The sequence below is a fragment of the Lepidothrix coronata genome, unplaced genomic scaffold, assembly GCF_001604755.1.
Source record: "Lepidothrix coronata isolate B3197 unplaced genomic scaffold, Lepidothrix_coronata-1.0 Scaffold122, whole genome shotgun sequence".
Lineage (NCBI taxonomy): Eukaryota > Metazoa > Chordata > Aves > Passeriformes > Pipridae > Lepidothrix > Lepidothrix coronata.
The window spans coordinates 1677451-1691449 of record NW_016690302.1 but is presented as its reverse complement, the minus strand read 5'-3'; the positions used below and the strand labels follow the sequence as shown (position 1 = coordinate 1691449).

Here is a 13999-nt window from a genome sequence, read left to right as displayed (position 1 = left end):
TGGATGCAGAGCATGTGGGTCCCTCTTGGTTCCCACAGCATTCCAGGACCCCTGAGGGGGGTTCAGAGCATGTGAGTCCCTTTTAGATCCCCACAGGACCCTCAAGGCAGATGCAGAGCATGTGGGACTCTCTTGACTCCCACAAGCATCTGCAAGACTCCTGAGGTGGATGCAGAGCATGTGGGTCCCTCTCAGCACCCAGAGCATCTGCAAGACCCCCGAGGTGGTTGCAGAGCATGTGGGTCTTTTGTGGCTCTCCCACAACATCTATGGGACCCCCCAAGGTGCGTGCAGAGCATGTGGGTCCCTCTTGGCTTCTGTAGCATCTGCAGGACCCCCAAAGTGTAGGCAGAGCACGTGGGTCCCTCTCAGCTCCCACAGCATCTACAACAGTGGCCATCTCCAGTTGTGGGGGCTGCAGCACCCTGGTGGCAGAAGTGACCAGAGCCTTGGGTCAGTGCTGGCCCCCCTGGGCTGGGGCTCACACTCACAGCCACTGTCCTGCAGCAGCTATTTCTGGCCCCTGGGACAGGGAGGGCATGTGGTGGGAGGCAGCTCCGGGGCTCGTGGGAGCCGAGGGCTATTTCTGGCTCTGGTTGCTGACCTGCCAGGCCACCCTCGGCCAGTAACTCCCTCGTGCCAGGCTCACCCAGAGCCTCCAGCCCCAGGCTCCCTCCAGCACGTGGACCAGGTGTCCCTGGGCGGCGTGGGACGGCTGCCACACGCACCCTGCAAGGTTTGTCACAAGACCTGACTGTGGTCTTTTGATGTCACTCTGCGGTAGGCTGGCAGTAAGTGCCCTGGGAGTGCTCTCAGAGGGTGAACCATGCCCTGGGGTGTGCTTTTGTCATCTTGGAAATGACGACTGAGGCAAGGGGTGGGTGTGTGTGGGAAAAAGGACAGTCATTGCCACCCAGGTGTCCCACTCCCTCATGTGATGAAAGGTGTGAGCTCCGAGGCCTTTGCCCCCTCTCCATTGGCCATCCCATGGAGCGATCCCAGGCTGAGGGCAGAAGGGAGCAGTGGGCATCAGGAGTGGTCCCAGGGACCCCAAACGTGGCTGTGGGACAGACACACATTGGCTGATGCCCTGACATGTCCCCCACCAGCTTCTATATATGGGCCTGCCCTCTCTGAACCCACCGCACTCGGCTCTCAAGTGACACGCTGGGGAGGGAGGGGGGGTCTATTTTTAGCCCCTGAATGGATCTGTGCTGGAGCCGAGCTCTCTGCCCCCGTCAAGGGTACGGCATCATGTTGTGCTGGGAGGATTTTCCTGCGTGGCTCTTTGAATGGCTCCATCCCCACCTTAGGTCGGGGTACAGGTAGGATTCAGCTTTGTGGTCTCTCTGCTGCTTCTGCTGCTGGATCCCCACTCTTTTGGGCTCTGTTGCAAGTCCCTCCCTGGGGCCACGGCTATGGAAGGAGCTGCCATGGCTTGCTGGAATGTCCTGTTTGGAGTGTGCTTCGTGCTCCCCTCCTGCATGATGCTGTGGCAGCAGGAACAGAAATCCCACAGTTTTTAAAATGGGTTGTAGGCAAGAGGAGTAGGAAAGGGGTGTGTGAGGTGTGATGCTGCTGTGCTGCTGTGGAGAGAATCCCAAACCTTCTGTGCAGCTGTGGAGAGAATCCCAACCCTTCTGTGCAGCTGTGGAGAGAATCCCAACCCTTCTGTGCAGCTGTGGAGAGAATCCCAACCCCTCTGTGCTGCCATGCTCGGGGAGCAGAGGCAGCAGGGACCAGAGGGGGGTAGCAGTGGTCTCTCTCACTGCTGGCTGGGTTATGGTCCAGCACAGCCATCCCCATCCTGCTGAGTCTGCCAGGAGCTGGAATTTCAGCTGGAAAGATGGGAGGATGAGCGAGGATGAATGAATGCAGATGGCAGGGAAGGAACCCGTGGGGACAGGATTGGGGGCACACACCTCACCTATGTCTGCCAACACTAGTGCCACCTCCTCATGCCCCCATCTCTCCCCCCTCTCCCCACTTTGCTTTCCCGCTGCAGGCATGGATAACTTCGAGTACAGCATCCAGCTGAACGACAGGGAATGGGCTGAGTTCTTCTTGGCCTCAGAGGAGTGCAACCTCGCCCCGGCCTCGCTGGCCACGGCCGAGGAGCAGTGCCTCAGTGACATTGAGCAAGGGGACGGCCACGCCAGCCCCGACAGGCTGATCCCAGCCGGGCAGGGCAGCGAGCCAGCGCCTGGCACGGGGAGCTCTGCCCCACGTGGGGTGCCTGGAGACACCCCCCTGCACTGGCAGGCCGGTGGGCACCTCTCCCCGCCGGAGCTGCTGTCGGGCAGCGAGGACGAAGCGGAGCTGGGCTCGGTCGGCAGGTTCCTGTGTGAGAGCGACCAGCCCGGCTGCCCGTCCGGCCCTGCCATGCCCAGCGCACAGAGGAGGCAGCCCCCTCGCCCCCCTGGAGCCCCCCTGACTGGCCAGGCTGGTGGCACAGCCCAGGGCAACCCAGGGCAGGACGCAGAGGGCGAAGCGGCGGCGGCGGAGAAAGGAGCGGCCGGAGGCAGCCGGGACGTGGAGCCCCCCGGCACCCCAAGCACCCCCGAGCCGGGAGGGGACACAGGAGGGGGACAACCCCACGGCAGCGAGGTGGTGGCACAGCCGGGGACTCCGGTGGGGGGCAGTTCACCAGCACCCCCTGCCAGGAAGAGGCATCCCAGTGCTTCCCACTCGGAGCCCAAGCTGCGGGGACCCTCGTGTGACCCCCCCAGCCCATCCCTGGGGGCTGCGCAGGAGGCGAGCGGGGAGAGGGCGGGGGCCGAGCAGAGCTCCCCGGCCGGGTCCCCCAGCGTGGTGAGGCCCAAGGTGCCAGGGCAGCAGAAGAAGAGCCGCAAGCAGCGAGGGGCCAGCACTGCCGAGGGGGACAGGGAGCCTGGGGGGGCTGTGGCTCAGGGGCCCACACAGGGACCCGGGAAGGCACCTCCGGGCTCGCCAATGTCCTCTCGGAAGAGCAAAGGGAAGGAGAAGGCGGCCAAGGCGGCTTTGGGGAGGATGAGCAGTGAGGAGGCGGCGGAGAGCAAGCCGCCGGTGCCCGGCCCTGGCGTGGATGAGGAGGATCCAGCTGGGAGTGCTCCCCCGAGGCAGAAGGGGAAGGAGCCAGGGGCACAGTCCTCAGGCAAGACAAAGGCCACCAAGCCCTCAAAGGCAGGGCAGGCTGGTGGCTTGGGCGTACGTGACGGTGCACCAGTGATCCCTGACAACGGAGCCGTGGCTCCTTCGGGAGAGGCATGCCAGGAGATGCCAGGGAAGCCTCTCCAACCCAAGAGCATGGCAGCTTTTGGAGGGGATGCTGCTGAGGGAGCCTGGAGGGATCCTGCAGCTGAGATCCCTGGAGTTGCTGCAGCTGAAATCCCTGGGGTTCCTGCAGCTGAGATCCCTGTGGTTCCTGCAGTTAAGATCCCTGGAGTCCCTGCAGCTGAGATCCCTGGAGTCCCTGCAGCTGAGATCCCTGGAGTCCCTGCAGCTGAGATCCCTGGAGTCCCTGCAGCTGAGATCCCTGCGGTTCCCGCAGCTGAGATCCCTGTGGTTCCTGCAGCTGAGATCCCCGCGGTTCCTGCAGCTGAGATCCCCAGGAAGCCCTCAGAGATCCCCATGGTTCCTTCAATTGAAATCCCTTGGGAGCCTGCCCCTGAGATTCCCAGGAAGCCTTCATCTGGGATCCCCAGGTCTCCTCCTATTGACATCCCTAGGAAGACTGCAGCTGGGATCCCCAGGGTTGCTACTCCTGAGATCCCCTGGGGACCTGCCCCTGAGATCCCCAGGAAGCTGAGCCCCCCGTGCTTTGCAGATGGGGCTTCTGCAAGGTCAAACACCCTGGATGTGACCTGGCCTGAGATGTATGACTATTTTTTCTGTGATTCCCAAGAGGAAGAAGAACTGGGGAGCTCAGTGGAGGGGCGGAGATCACCCTTGCAAAGGGAAATATCCTGGCCTGAACTGTACGAGTATTTTTTCAATGAACCAGAAGGAAACAGGAAAAAAGTCAAAGGTAAAGACAGGAAAAGAAAGAAGTTCAGCAGCTTGGACCACACTGGGCTGCAAAATGAGGATCCCAGCTCAGCTGCAGTCAAGGACACTGTGATTATCTCAGTCCCCGAGGTGTGTGAACACTTCTTCCCAGAGACACCTAGGAACAGGATGGGCTGGAGAGGGATTTTCTCAATCGCTCCAGCCTCCGAGGTGAAGAGAGCTGTGGGGGCTCTGAAGTCCCTCCTGCAAAGGCAAATCCACCCCGACAGTGGCCAAGACCCAGCCTCCCAGGCTCTGGTGCCGAGAGGATCCGCAGAGAAGTTCGCCCTCGTCCCACTGGCTCCCCCGGGAAGAGGCCAAGTGTGGCCAGAGGGTGAGGAGATGGCCCTTGCACTGAGAGGTAAAGCATCTTATCCCCTGCAGGGATGTGTCCCATACTGTGTCACGCTGGCTCTCCCTTGGGATGCTCCCACTGTCCCCGTGCCAAGCGAGTGCTGCTGGCCAGGTCCTGCAGGCTGGCTCCCAGCACTGCAGCAGGCATGGGAATCTGGGAATCTGGGACTTTTAAAAACATGCTCTTAATTCAAAAAACACCTTCCAGAGGTCACCTGAACGTTGACTGTTCCTGGAGGCAAGTGAGAGAAACAGGAATAAAGGGAGAGAAGTTTGACCCACGAGGACAGCCAGTGTATTTGTCTTAAAGCTTATATGATGCTTGGAGCCACAGGGCCTCGTAGTTAATATTAAACCCAAACAATGAGTGAGTCATTCCAAAGGGTGCCTCAAAATAGAGCTTCCAGTTGGTTTGCAAGGAGAAAAGCCCCTTTGCCGTGGTCACAGATAATTGGGAAGTCAGTTTTAATTAAAGGCCTGATCAAATAAACATGGGAGCAAAAATAACCTACTCTTACAGCATGAAGTTCCAGGCTGGAAATCTGTCAGGGGAGGAAATTTAGAGCACTCAGGGATGTCCCCCTCCCCGGACTTAGCAGGAGGTGGGAGTGGGGTGGGATCAGTGAGATGCTGAGCACTGGTGCTTCTCAGGGGAATGGATGTTGTCCTAAAGCAGTGTGTGCCTTTGGGCACTGTCTGGCAGGAAGGGGCCCTTGCCCAGAGGTCCTCAGGAATCACTTTCTCCTAAATCTACTCACCAGACCCACTTCCAGCCGCCACACTGCTCTGGGAAGATACACAGGGAGGTGTGAGGCAGCCACAGATCCTGGGGGGGCATTAACAAACATTTGCCTCAGGGTCTTAAGAAAGTCTAAAACTGAGAGGGGTGAAAAATGCGCCCCTCACCTTAGGAAACATAACTGAGTCCTAAATAGACACATTTGACTTGACAAACGGTGGGAAAAAAAGTCTCCAGGGAGGGGAAAATGTGTGACAACGACGTGACTCCCTGGGAGCGCGAGGGACTCGCGTCCCGGGGGGACACACGGGGGCTGTGGCATAAAACCCCAAACCTCGTGCTCCTCTTCTGGCAGGGACAGCAGAGGATCCACGAGTGCTGACCCACAAAGACATGTGCCTGGTGTTCTGTGCCTTTGCATCCTGGGCAGTGAAGACATCTGACCTGCAGGCTCCGGATGCCTGGAAGACCAGTACGTACAGTGCCCGGCCCGGGAGAGGGGCGGGAATGACTTCATGGAAGACTTGGCAGGGAGAAAGGCAGGGGATACAAATACACCCACTGCTGCCTGTGGGAAAGTGCAGGCACTTCCCTGCTTTTCCAGAGAAGTGTCCTTTTAATGCCTTGCCTCTCTCGTGGAGTGGCAGCCCTGATTCCTGCTCACTCACATCGTCCTTTCCCCACACCAAGTGGCTGCTGACAGGAGCTGAGCTGTAGGACAAGTCTATCCCCAGCCTTGGCCCTGCTGCTGACAGGGACCAGGAGCAGTTTGTCAGGAGAAGAGAGGCTTCTTTAGGATCCGTGCTGGCTAGCAGTGGGATTAGGACCTGGAGTGTGCAGGTTTAGGCTCCCTCATCTCAGCTGGAACAAGTGCATGTGTTTTTTCAAATGTGCTATGAAGATATAACCTTCTTTCTAAATACAGCTTAGCTGAAGTATTATCCTGGTGCACTGAGTCCTGCAGGTAAATGGAGCTCTGTTGGATCCTCTCCTCTCCAACCACAACATTGGGATAGGTGGTGGGAAGAGAGGAAGCTCGGGAATGACAAATTTGCTGAGTCCCCCCAGGAGTGCAGGTGGCTGGATGAGCAGGGAATGGGGCAGTGAGAGCAGCATTCCTCATTCCTACCCTGGATGGAGCAGCTGAGTGCAGGGTCCAGCCCTGGAGAGCCCCTTCCATGGGGTGAGATGCTGGGAATGAGGCTTCCTGCTGCTTGTCCAGGGGGAGGAATGTTCCCCACTAAGGTCACACAGGAAGCTGACACCCTGGGCTGAGAATAGCTCATTAGCTAAGGCTGCTCAGTGCCATCATCACAAGGAGCTTTTGGCCTGCTCCTCCTTGTCTTCTGGGTATGGGATGGTGGACGTGGCCTCGGGGAGGTGAGAAAAGTGGGATACGGGTCCTCGTGCCCTCGGGATCACATAACCCTGGTGAGGATGGGAGATGGGAGGCAGTTCCACCTAGTCCTGGACTAGCCATTCTCTTTAGGCATCCTGGGTTCCGGTTGAACTTCCCTGTTTCTGTCCCTCTAACACATAAATCAAAATCAAGTCTGAATTTAAACTGGGAACTCCAAAGGCATGGCTTGGGTTCCCAGTTTTGCTTGGGAATTTAATCTCTCTTATAAACCAAGCTAAAAACATTGGCTGACAGTACAGAGAAAAGCTTGATTCTGTGTATAATCCCCATTAGTTATTTGTTGTATCTCTACATTTTTTGTTTTGGGTATTTTCTGCTTTTGGCTGGGATCAGAAAATCCCCAGATAATCCACAAAATGGTACTTTTCTGGCATCTTCATCCAAACAGGAGTAGAAAATGAAGGGACTGTCCTGAAGCCCTGGTGAGATTTTCTACTGTGTCTTCCTCATCCAGGATTAAACCTGTGTATCCAACCAGTGCACATCCCTACCCCACACAGGGAGCCTATTTAGTGTTTCCCTGAAAAAAAAGCCATTTGCTGTGGAATGGTGGTGTGATCCATGTGCCCAAACTACAGCACTAGATGTGGGCAGCCAGGCTGTGGGTGTCTGGGAATGCACTGGGAATAAATTCGGTGTGGAGGGGATGAAAAACAAAGGCGGGAGGAGACTGGGGGAGGGAGGGGAGTGACCCCTCTATGGCCCAAGGGTGGGCCAAGCAGCTTGTGGTCTGCAGGTCTGGAAAAAAGATCTTTGGGTTTGGAAGAAGCACCCAGACTAACTGTGGGAATGTGTTGGGCTCTTTTCCAGTGTTCCTGGCAAGTTTTGGCACGCTCTCTGCCATCCGCTACTTCCGGAGGCAGGTCAGAGAAGGACAACCCCGGACTTAGGCTCAGCCCACACTGGAGGTGCTTCCTGGGGACAGGTGGGCACGGTGGAGGCAGAGACTGGGGACTTTGTTCTTGGACAGTGTGAGAAGCCTGGATCCCAGCACCAAGACTTCTCTGGACCCATCCCTACACGGGACAGGACGTCACAGGAAGCAGGATCGTTCCGGTGACAGGAATTGATGGCACGGTAGGCAGTCGGTACCTGTACTGGAGAAAAGGGGAGCCCAGCCTGGGCTGGCTCTGGTCTTTCCTTGCACTCTCCTGGGACACTCCCTAGGAGCAGCCAGTGTCTGTTCCAGGGCACTGCTTATCCCTCCTCCCCGCTCAAGTCACCTGGTGGCAAAGGAAGGCACTGACGTGGTGGTGGAGGGAGGTGAGGGCAAAAGAAACCGGGAAAGTGCTTCACTGGTATGAAAGAGCTGGGATGTCTGTGAAGGAAGAGTGGAGAGAGCTTTGGGAAAAGCTGTCTGTCCAAACATGGGGCTTGGCTAAGCATGTGCTGGCTGGGCAGCAGCTAAAAGGGGATGAAGGGGCCGCTCTCCTGGCAGAGCCCAGGGCTCCCATGACTGCTTTGGCTCACTGCAGGAGGACTCATCCTCTTGGAATTCACTCCTAGAAGTCACAGTTCAGTGTAACAGTTCAGGATGCTGAGATAAGGTTTCTGTAGCATGCAGCCACCTCAGCCTCGCTGAGCCAGAGCCACGTCTGTCCCCGTGGGTGAGGAGCACCCGCTGCAAGGACACATCCCAAACCCGTAGGCAGAGGATGGACGGGGGTCACACAGCCAGAGCTGGGGAAGGGGCAGCCAGGAAGGGTTCTGCAGGAGATGCACAGGATGGAAAGGGGCAGCAGAGGAAGGGGCTGAGCTCAGGGAAGTCTCAGGAAAGAGCCCTGACGAGGACAGGAGCATGTCGGAGAGGAGGAAGAAGCACGTGTACGTGTTTGGCTCTGCCCAAACCACACAAAGGGTCTGGATATATGACTTGTTCCCTCTTCTGCCTCCCACCCTGGAGGGGGAAAGTTGGCTGGGGGAGATGTGGGGTGAGGGGGTGCTGTGGCTGAGTCTGTAACCTGGGGGCCTGGGAAGGGCTCGAGGGGGCCCAGAATGGAAGGTGGGGTGAAAAATAAAAAGGAAGCAATTCAGTTCCTCCCCTGTCTCCAGTGCCTTCCTCATCACTCAAGGGCATTATTCATGAGGGTTTTTCTTGACTCCCAAGTCTGGTAACAGCATGAATGTGAGATTAAGCACTCAGGGACCAGATCCACAAAGGTACTAAGGAAAATCATCCCAGAATACCAGTGTGGATCTGCCTGTGAGCTTTATAGGAATGATGTGGTGATGTTTGCCTCATGAAACTAGAGAGGGGAGGTTTAGCTCTTTCCTTGTAATGCAGAGTGCCATGCAATTTTAATGTGTGTAGGGATGGACTGAAGACCATGTATTGTTGCTGATAAGAGAGCACACTGTGCAATTGTGCAGTGAGATATGTAACTGTAAGTAGTGAGAGAGATGTACAGGCTCTATATGGACTATAGCAGCTGTATATCCAGTAAGAGGAGTTTTGTGGAGGAGAAGAACAGATAAAACATGCTGGAAGCTTCTAATAAAGTTCTATTTCATTTACTACTTTTGTGTACATTCCTCTGTCTGCATGGTGGGTGTGGGAAACCACTGAATGAGTACTGAGTTTTAAAGAATGAGAAATCAATGCATTATGTGTCTGTTGATACAAAACTGCAGGAGCTGATGGGCTGGTTTTTGGAGCCCTGGAGGACAGAGCATGCAGGGAGATGGGCTGTGTCTCCTCTGTTTGGCTCAGTCCCCATGCCTGCCCCTCCGAGACACATCTTGGCTGTCACATGTCGCTAACAGCCTGTTCCAGAGAACCCTCCTGCCTCAGAAGCTCTCAGCTTCTCTTCAGACGGCTCCTCAGGGCCCTCTGAACAGATCAGTGAGCACAAGTCCGTGCCCAGCAGCAGCTCCTGCCTTCGGTCCATCGACCCTCATCACCTCCGTGCTCCCTGATCCCGCTCTCCAGCCCGGGCTGCATCCAGGAACACCTGGCACTGCCTCCTCAGAAATGCCCAGCAGACCTGCTCCCTGCACCAAGCAGGAGCACAGTGGGGGCTGAAGCATTCCATATGCTCTGGTTTACTGTTTATCCAGCCGTAATCCGTGAAGCTCTCCCCGCCTTCTCCGTGGCAGGTGGGAACAGCAGCCGGGGGAAGGCGGGTGGGAGACAGGGAACAGCTGGAGGAATCAGGCACTTCCATTGTGCTGGGCTTTCCTGGGAGGCTGTCACAGCAGGAAAGGGCAGAGGAGGAGGGCAGCAGGCAGGGAAGGGGTCTCTGGCACTGCCATCTCAGGACCCTGCCAGGCCTCAGGGGCTCTGGCTCTTCCTGGCAGTTCTCACGCAGGGCGAGTTCCCCAGGGTGAGGGCAGAGCTCAGCCCTGCTTGCTCGGTTGGAATTTTTCAGATTTTGTGTTTTCTAGCCTCGCCACAGAGATCTGGAGGAAAGAATGTTTTCCCTTCCCCTGTGCAGGTGCAGGAACAGCTCATTTCCCTCCTGGCCATGTACAGTACTGCCAGGTGCAACGCTGGCAGATAATAAAGGATTGTGTCAAAAATCACTGAGTTTAATACTTGGCTGAGTGGTTTGTGTCTGTCTCAGTGATTGCAAAGTTGGCTTGGAGGTCTCACTGGAACTGGGAGGGTTTCTGGCCAGAAACCATAATGTTGAAGACATTTTTGATGCCATTAGCTGCTCCAAGGAGGGGCTCTGCGCTGGCATGTGGGGAGTCTGCCCGTTCCCATATCAGCTGGATCTTTCCTAAGGGATGCCCTGGCTTTGGGGACCTCCTGTTCCCAGTGCCCCAATCCAGAGATGAGCCATACACAACCAAACATGGCACTTGGGGTGGGAAAAGCAGCTCCTGGCTATCCCTGACCTGCTTAAGCAGGGAAAGGTGTAGTGGCACCAACTGCATGTTTTCCCACTCCAAAGGATATGGGGTATATCCCACCCTCTTAATGCCTCTGTCCCAGTGCTGTTTCTTCCCAGGAGAGCTGAGCACTCCTGTTGTGCTGCAGGTAACATGAGGTGCCTGTCACCCTTTGCCTCTCTGTGATAATTGGTGTCTGATCCTTTACAGCCTGGACTGGGAGATGTCAGTATGATTTGGCACCTCTGCCTGCTAAAAGTTACCAGAGGTGCCAGATGATCCAGCAGGTTACAGGTGCATTTCACACTCCTTTTGATCTGTGCTGGAAGAAGTGGGTGAGATAAATATTTCAGGAGATGGATGTTTTCGGCTGACTGCAGAAGTGAAAGGAATTACTGAAAAGATCTTGCTGGTATCAGGAGATCAGCTCTGGGAGAGTGTGCTGTGCTCAGTCAAGCAGCAGTGTCCCTCAAGGAAACCAGCCCGGGCTTGCCTGCAATTTTAATGCTTGGTTTATTCTCCGACCTTTTAAGCCCTCTCCTCTCCCTCCACGGCGAGGCCGATGCGCCTGTATCTCACCCCGGAGGGAGCAGCCGGGACCTCACCATCTTTTTTTTTTGCAACAGCAGCAGCCACGGCAACAGCAGCGACCTTTCGGTGCATCCTCGGGGCGGCTCTCCGGGCTCCGGACAGGGCGTCGGGGCCGGAGGTGGGACCTGTGCCACCCCTGCCCGCCGCACGTAGCTCCCTCATCTGACACCTCGCCTTGCCAAGCGCATGAAAAAGTCAGGCAGGTGCACCCCGAGGGACCGGCTCCGTGTTTCATCCGGACACACCGTGTGCCGGAGCCCCGCTGGAAGCAGAAGCCTCTCCCCCACCTCTTCCCGGCGATCGCTTTTGTCGGAGCGGCTCCTTCGCTCTTTATTTCTTTTGCTTCGTCTCTCGGTGATGAAACCCGGGCGAAGCTTCCCACGGACATTCCCGTGGCCGTTTCCGAGCCGTGACTGGCTTCTCGGTGGAGTTCAGAGGGATTTTGGGGGGCTTGGTGCTGTGCCAGAGCCGGGGGGGAGCAGCGACCCCCCTCTTATCTCGGACTGACAGAAGCGCCAGTTGCTGGGGTCGCTTGGGCAGCCCTGCGAGCCTGACATATTCTGGTGGATTCCCCCACCCACAGGGCAGTGAGGGAGTTGCTCGTCGCAGACCAGAGCAGATCCTGCACATCCTCCTGGTGTCCTGGGAGCGGGTTTGCCCAGAGGGTCCTTCCCAAACCTCAGCCGTCCATACAAAACTGCTCCCCAAGGAATTCCCCAAACCCCGAGTGCCTTTGTAAAGACGACAGAAAGATGGGCAGCGGGGCTCACTTGCTACACCTTGTGTTCGTTACAGAGGCTTTTCTCCCTTTTCCTGAAGCCAGAGGAGCAGGTTGCAAGCTCCACTTTATTTTTATTTTTTTTTTTTTTATACATCTCTCTCTTGTTTATTCTTTGAGGAAAAAAAAGGGTTGAAATTCTGGCTTGGAATTAAGAAAGCAGAGAGAAATCCAGCAGCCCACAGTGTGTCAATCACTGCTCTGGCTTTCCAGCTATGGAAAAAGTGGGGGGGAGACACCTGATTCGGGACTTTTAACACTTGGAGGGAGTGAGGGGGGTGGAGAGATCATTTGTCAGAGAGTGAATTGTTGGCAGCCAGTGTCTTCTCATGCCTTTCATCTGCCTCTGTGAATAAAGGCAGAGCTATCCTGTGACCAGAAGGATGTGCACAGCCTTGCTGGCAGCTCTGGAGCACTGGACCTGCCTTTTGTGGATGACCTGGTCCCCATCGAATTCCTGCTGCAGCCAGGATGAAGGATGAATACATTTTTTCAGGAAATAAGAGGTGTTTTGTGCGCTTTCAGGTACTAATTTCCAATTCAATGCAACCTGCACAGAGACATCTAGTGCTGCTCTGAGGAAACCCTCTATTTTTAAATCCTGAGTCTGCTGAGAAAGGTGTTGGAGGAAAAGCAGGAGAGTGGGGGTTTGGGGGTTTTCACAGTCACAAACATCCTGTTCCTACCTGCTATGGATCCACCCAGATAGGAAACCATCAGGGAAAAACCAATGGCCAGCAAAACCAGTGACTCAACAGGGAAAAGAGGCCGTGCAGAGGGACTTGGGTTTGGTCATCACCAATTTGATGCTTGTGGGGGCTGGTTTGGGAATATTTTAGGGCTGGTCCACAAACATTAATTGATCTGCATTATTATAGCGGCCTAGAAAAGCTGTGCAACCCTCTGAAGTCAGGACAGATAGGGGCTGTGGGACACTGTCCCTTGCCCCAGAGCTGTGCCCAGAACCTGCCAGGAAAAGCTGCAGCCACAGGGCTGCAGAGAAGTTGCCCAGAGAAGCTGTGGCTGCCCCTGGATCCCTGGAAGTGTCCAAGGCCAGGTTGGACGGGGCTTGGAACAACCTGGGATAGTGGAAGGTGTCCCTGCCCATGGCAGGGTGTTAAAACCAGGTGTTTCTGGGGGTCCCTTCCAACCCAAACCATTCAGTGACCCTGTGATTCCATGACTGATTTTACAGAGCACCTTTCCAGGACGTGGTGCTGAAGCAAAGTTCGATGAGCTTTGGCTTTAAACCTCCAGCCAGGTCTCGCTGCCTGACAAACACTGGGGAGACTTTGCTCAAGGATTAGGTGTTTGCAGGTGCCTGACCCGAACTAGAGACAGCCAGCAGTCTGGAACCCTCCTGGATAAAGGGCCCCAGGGAAGGAAGGATTTGGAAGGGACAGCAGCGATGGGGGAAAAAAAATCACCTCCATTAAACCAAAGAAAGAGAGAAGGAAATTATTCCATGGGAATGTGTATTGCAGTTGTCCAACCTCACAGAAACCCCAAGGGAACTTTAATATCAGCTGGAAGGGGATCTTCCCTTTTGATACATTGCAGATATTGCTGTTGAAACTCAGTTTAAAAGACTGTGGTGACCACGTTCGAAGTCAATGTGTTCACAGGAGCTCAAGAGCATGGAGACCTCCCAGCATATGTGTGCTTTTGATGTTCCCTAGTGCAGTTTTGTTCTGAATAAATAGATAAATTTGGGGTTATTGGATACAAATCTTCCCAAAACAGAGCAAAAACGAAACAAAACAATGACAGCTACAAGACCCAAACCAACACACTCATGAATGTGCAGACAGCTGCCCATTCTGCAGCACTGAACCTCATCCACAGCTAGAAAATTAAATAGGTCTTTAACTCAGCCACATTTACACGTTACATACATAGAATCCACTCAAACTTTACATGTAAACTTCTTTGGATACCCGAAAAAAAAAAAAATTAAAATACAATGTAATATGCAGGTATTCAAGTAGAAAGAGCTCCCCCGATTGTTTTGTTTGCACCAGTGAAAGAACAAAAATAGAGGTTTTGTTCCTGTGTTTGGTTTGCAGCCTCTTTAGGGAACAAAGGTTAAGAATTTGGAGCCTCAGGTAAAAACATTTGGATTTGCTGCTGACCTTCAATGTGCCAAAGGACCTGGCCTAAGAGGCTGGAGAATAATAGCACTGAGACTCTGTCCCCTGTTGTTTGTGTCCTGGTCCTGCTGTGGGTCTGGAGGGGGGAAGAGGGGGATCACAGCCCA

At 55.2% G+C, this 13999-nt stretch overlaps 1 protein-coding gene across 1 annotated transcript; it reads left to right on the top strand.

Annotated features, from left to right (window-relative positions):
• Positions 1-1160: 1160 nt before the first annotated feature.
• Positions 1161-9056, top strand: PERM1 (PPARGC1 and ESRR induced regulator, muscle 1). Its single transcript, XM_017825688.1, has 4 exons — positions 1161-1325; positions 2006-4387; positions 5475-5591; positions 7350-9056. The coding sequence occupies exons 2-4, from the start codon at positions 2008-2010 to the stop codon at positions 7427-7429; spliced, it is 2577 nt and encodes an 858-aa protein (XP_017681177.1). The 5' UTR covers positions 1161-1325; positions 2006-2007; the 3' UTR covers positions 7430-9056.
• The last annotated feature ends 4943 nt before the right edge of the window (positions 9057-13999 follow it).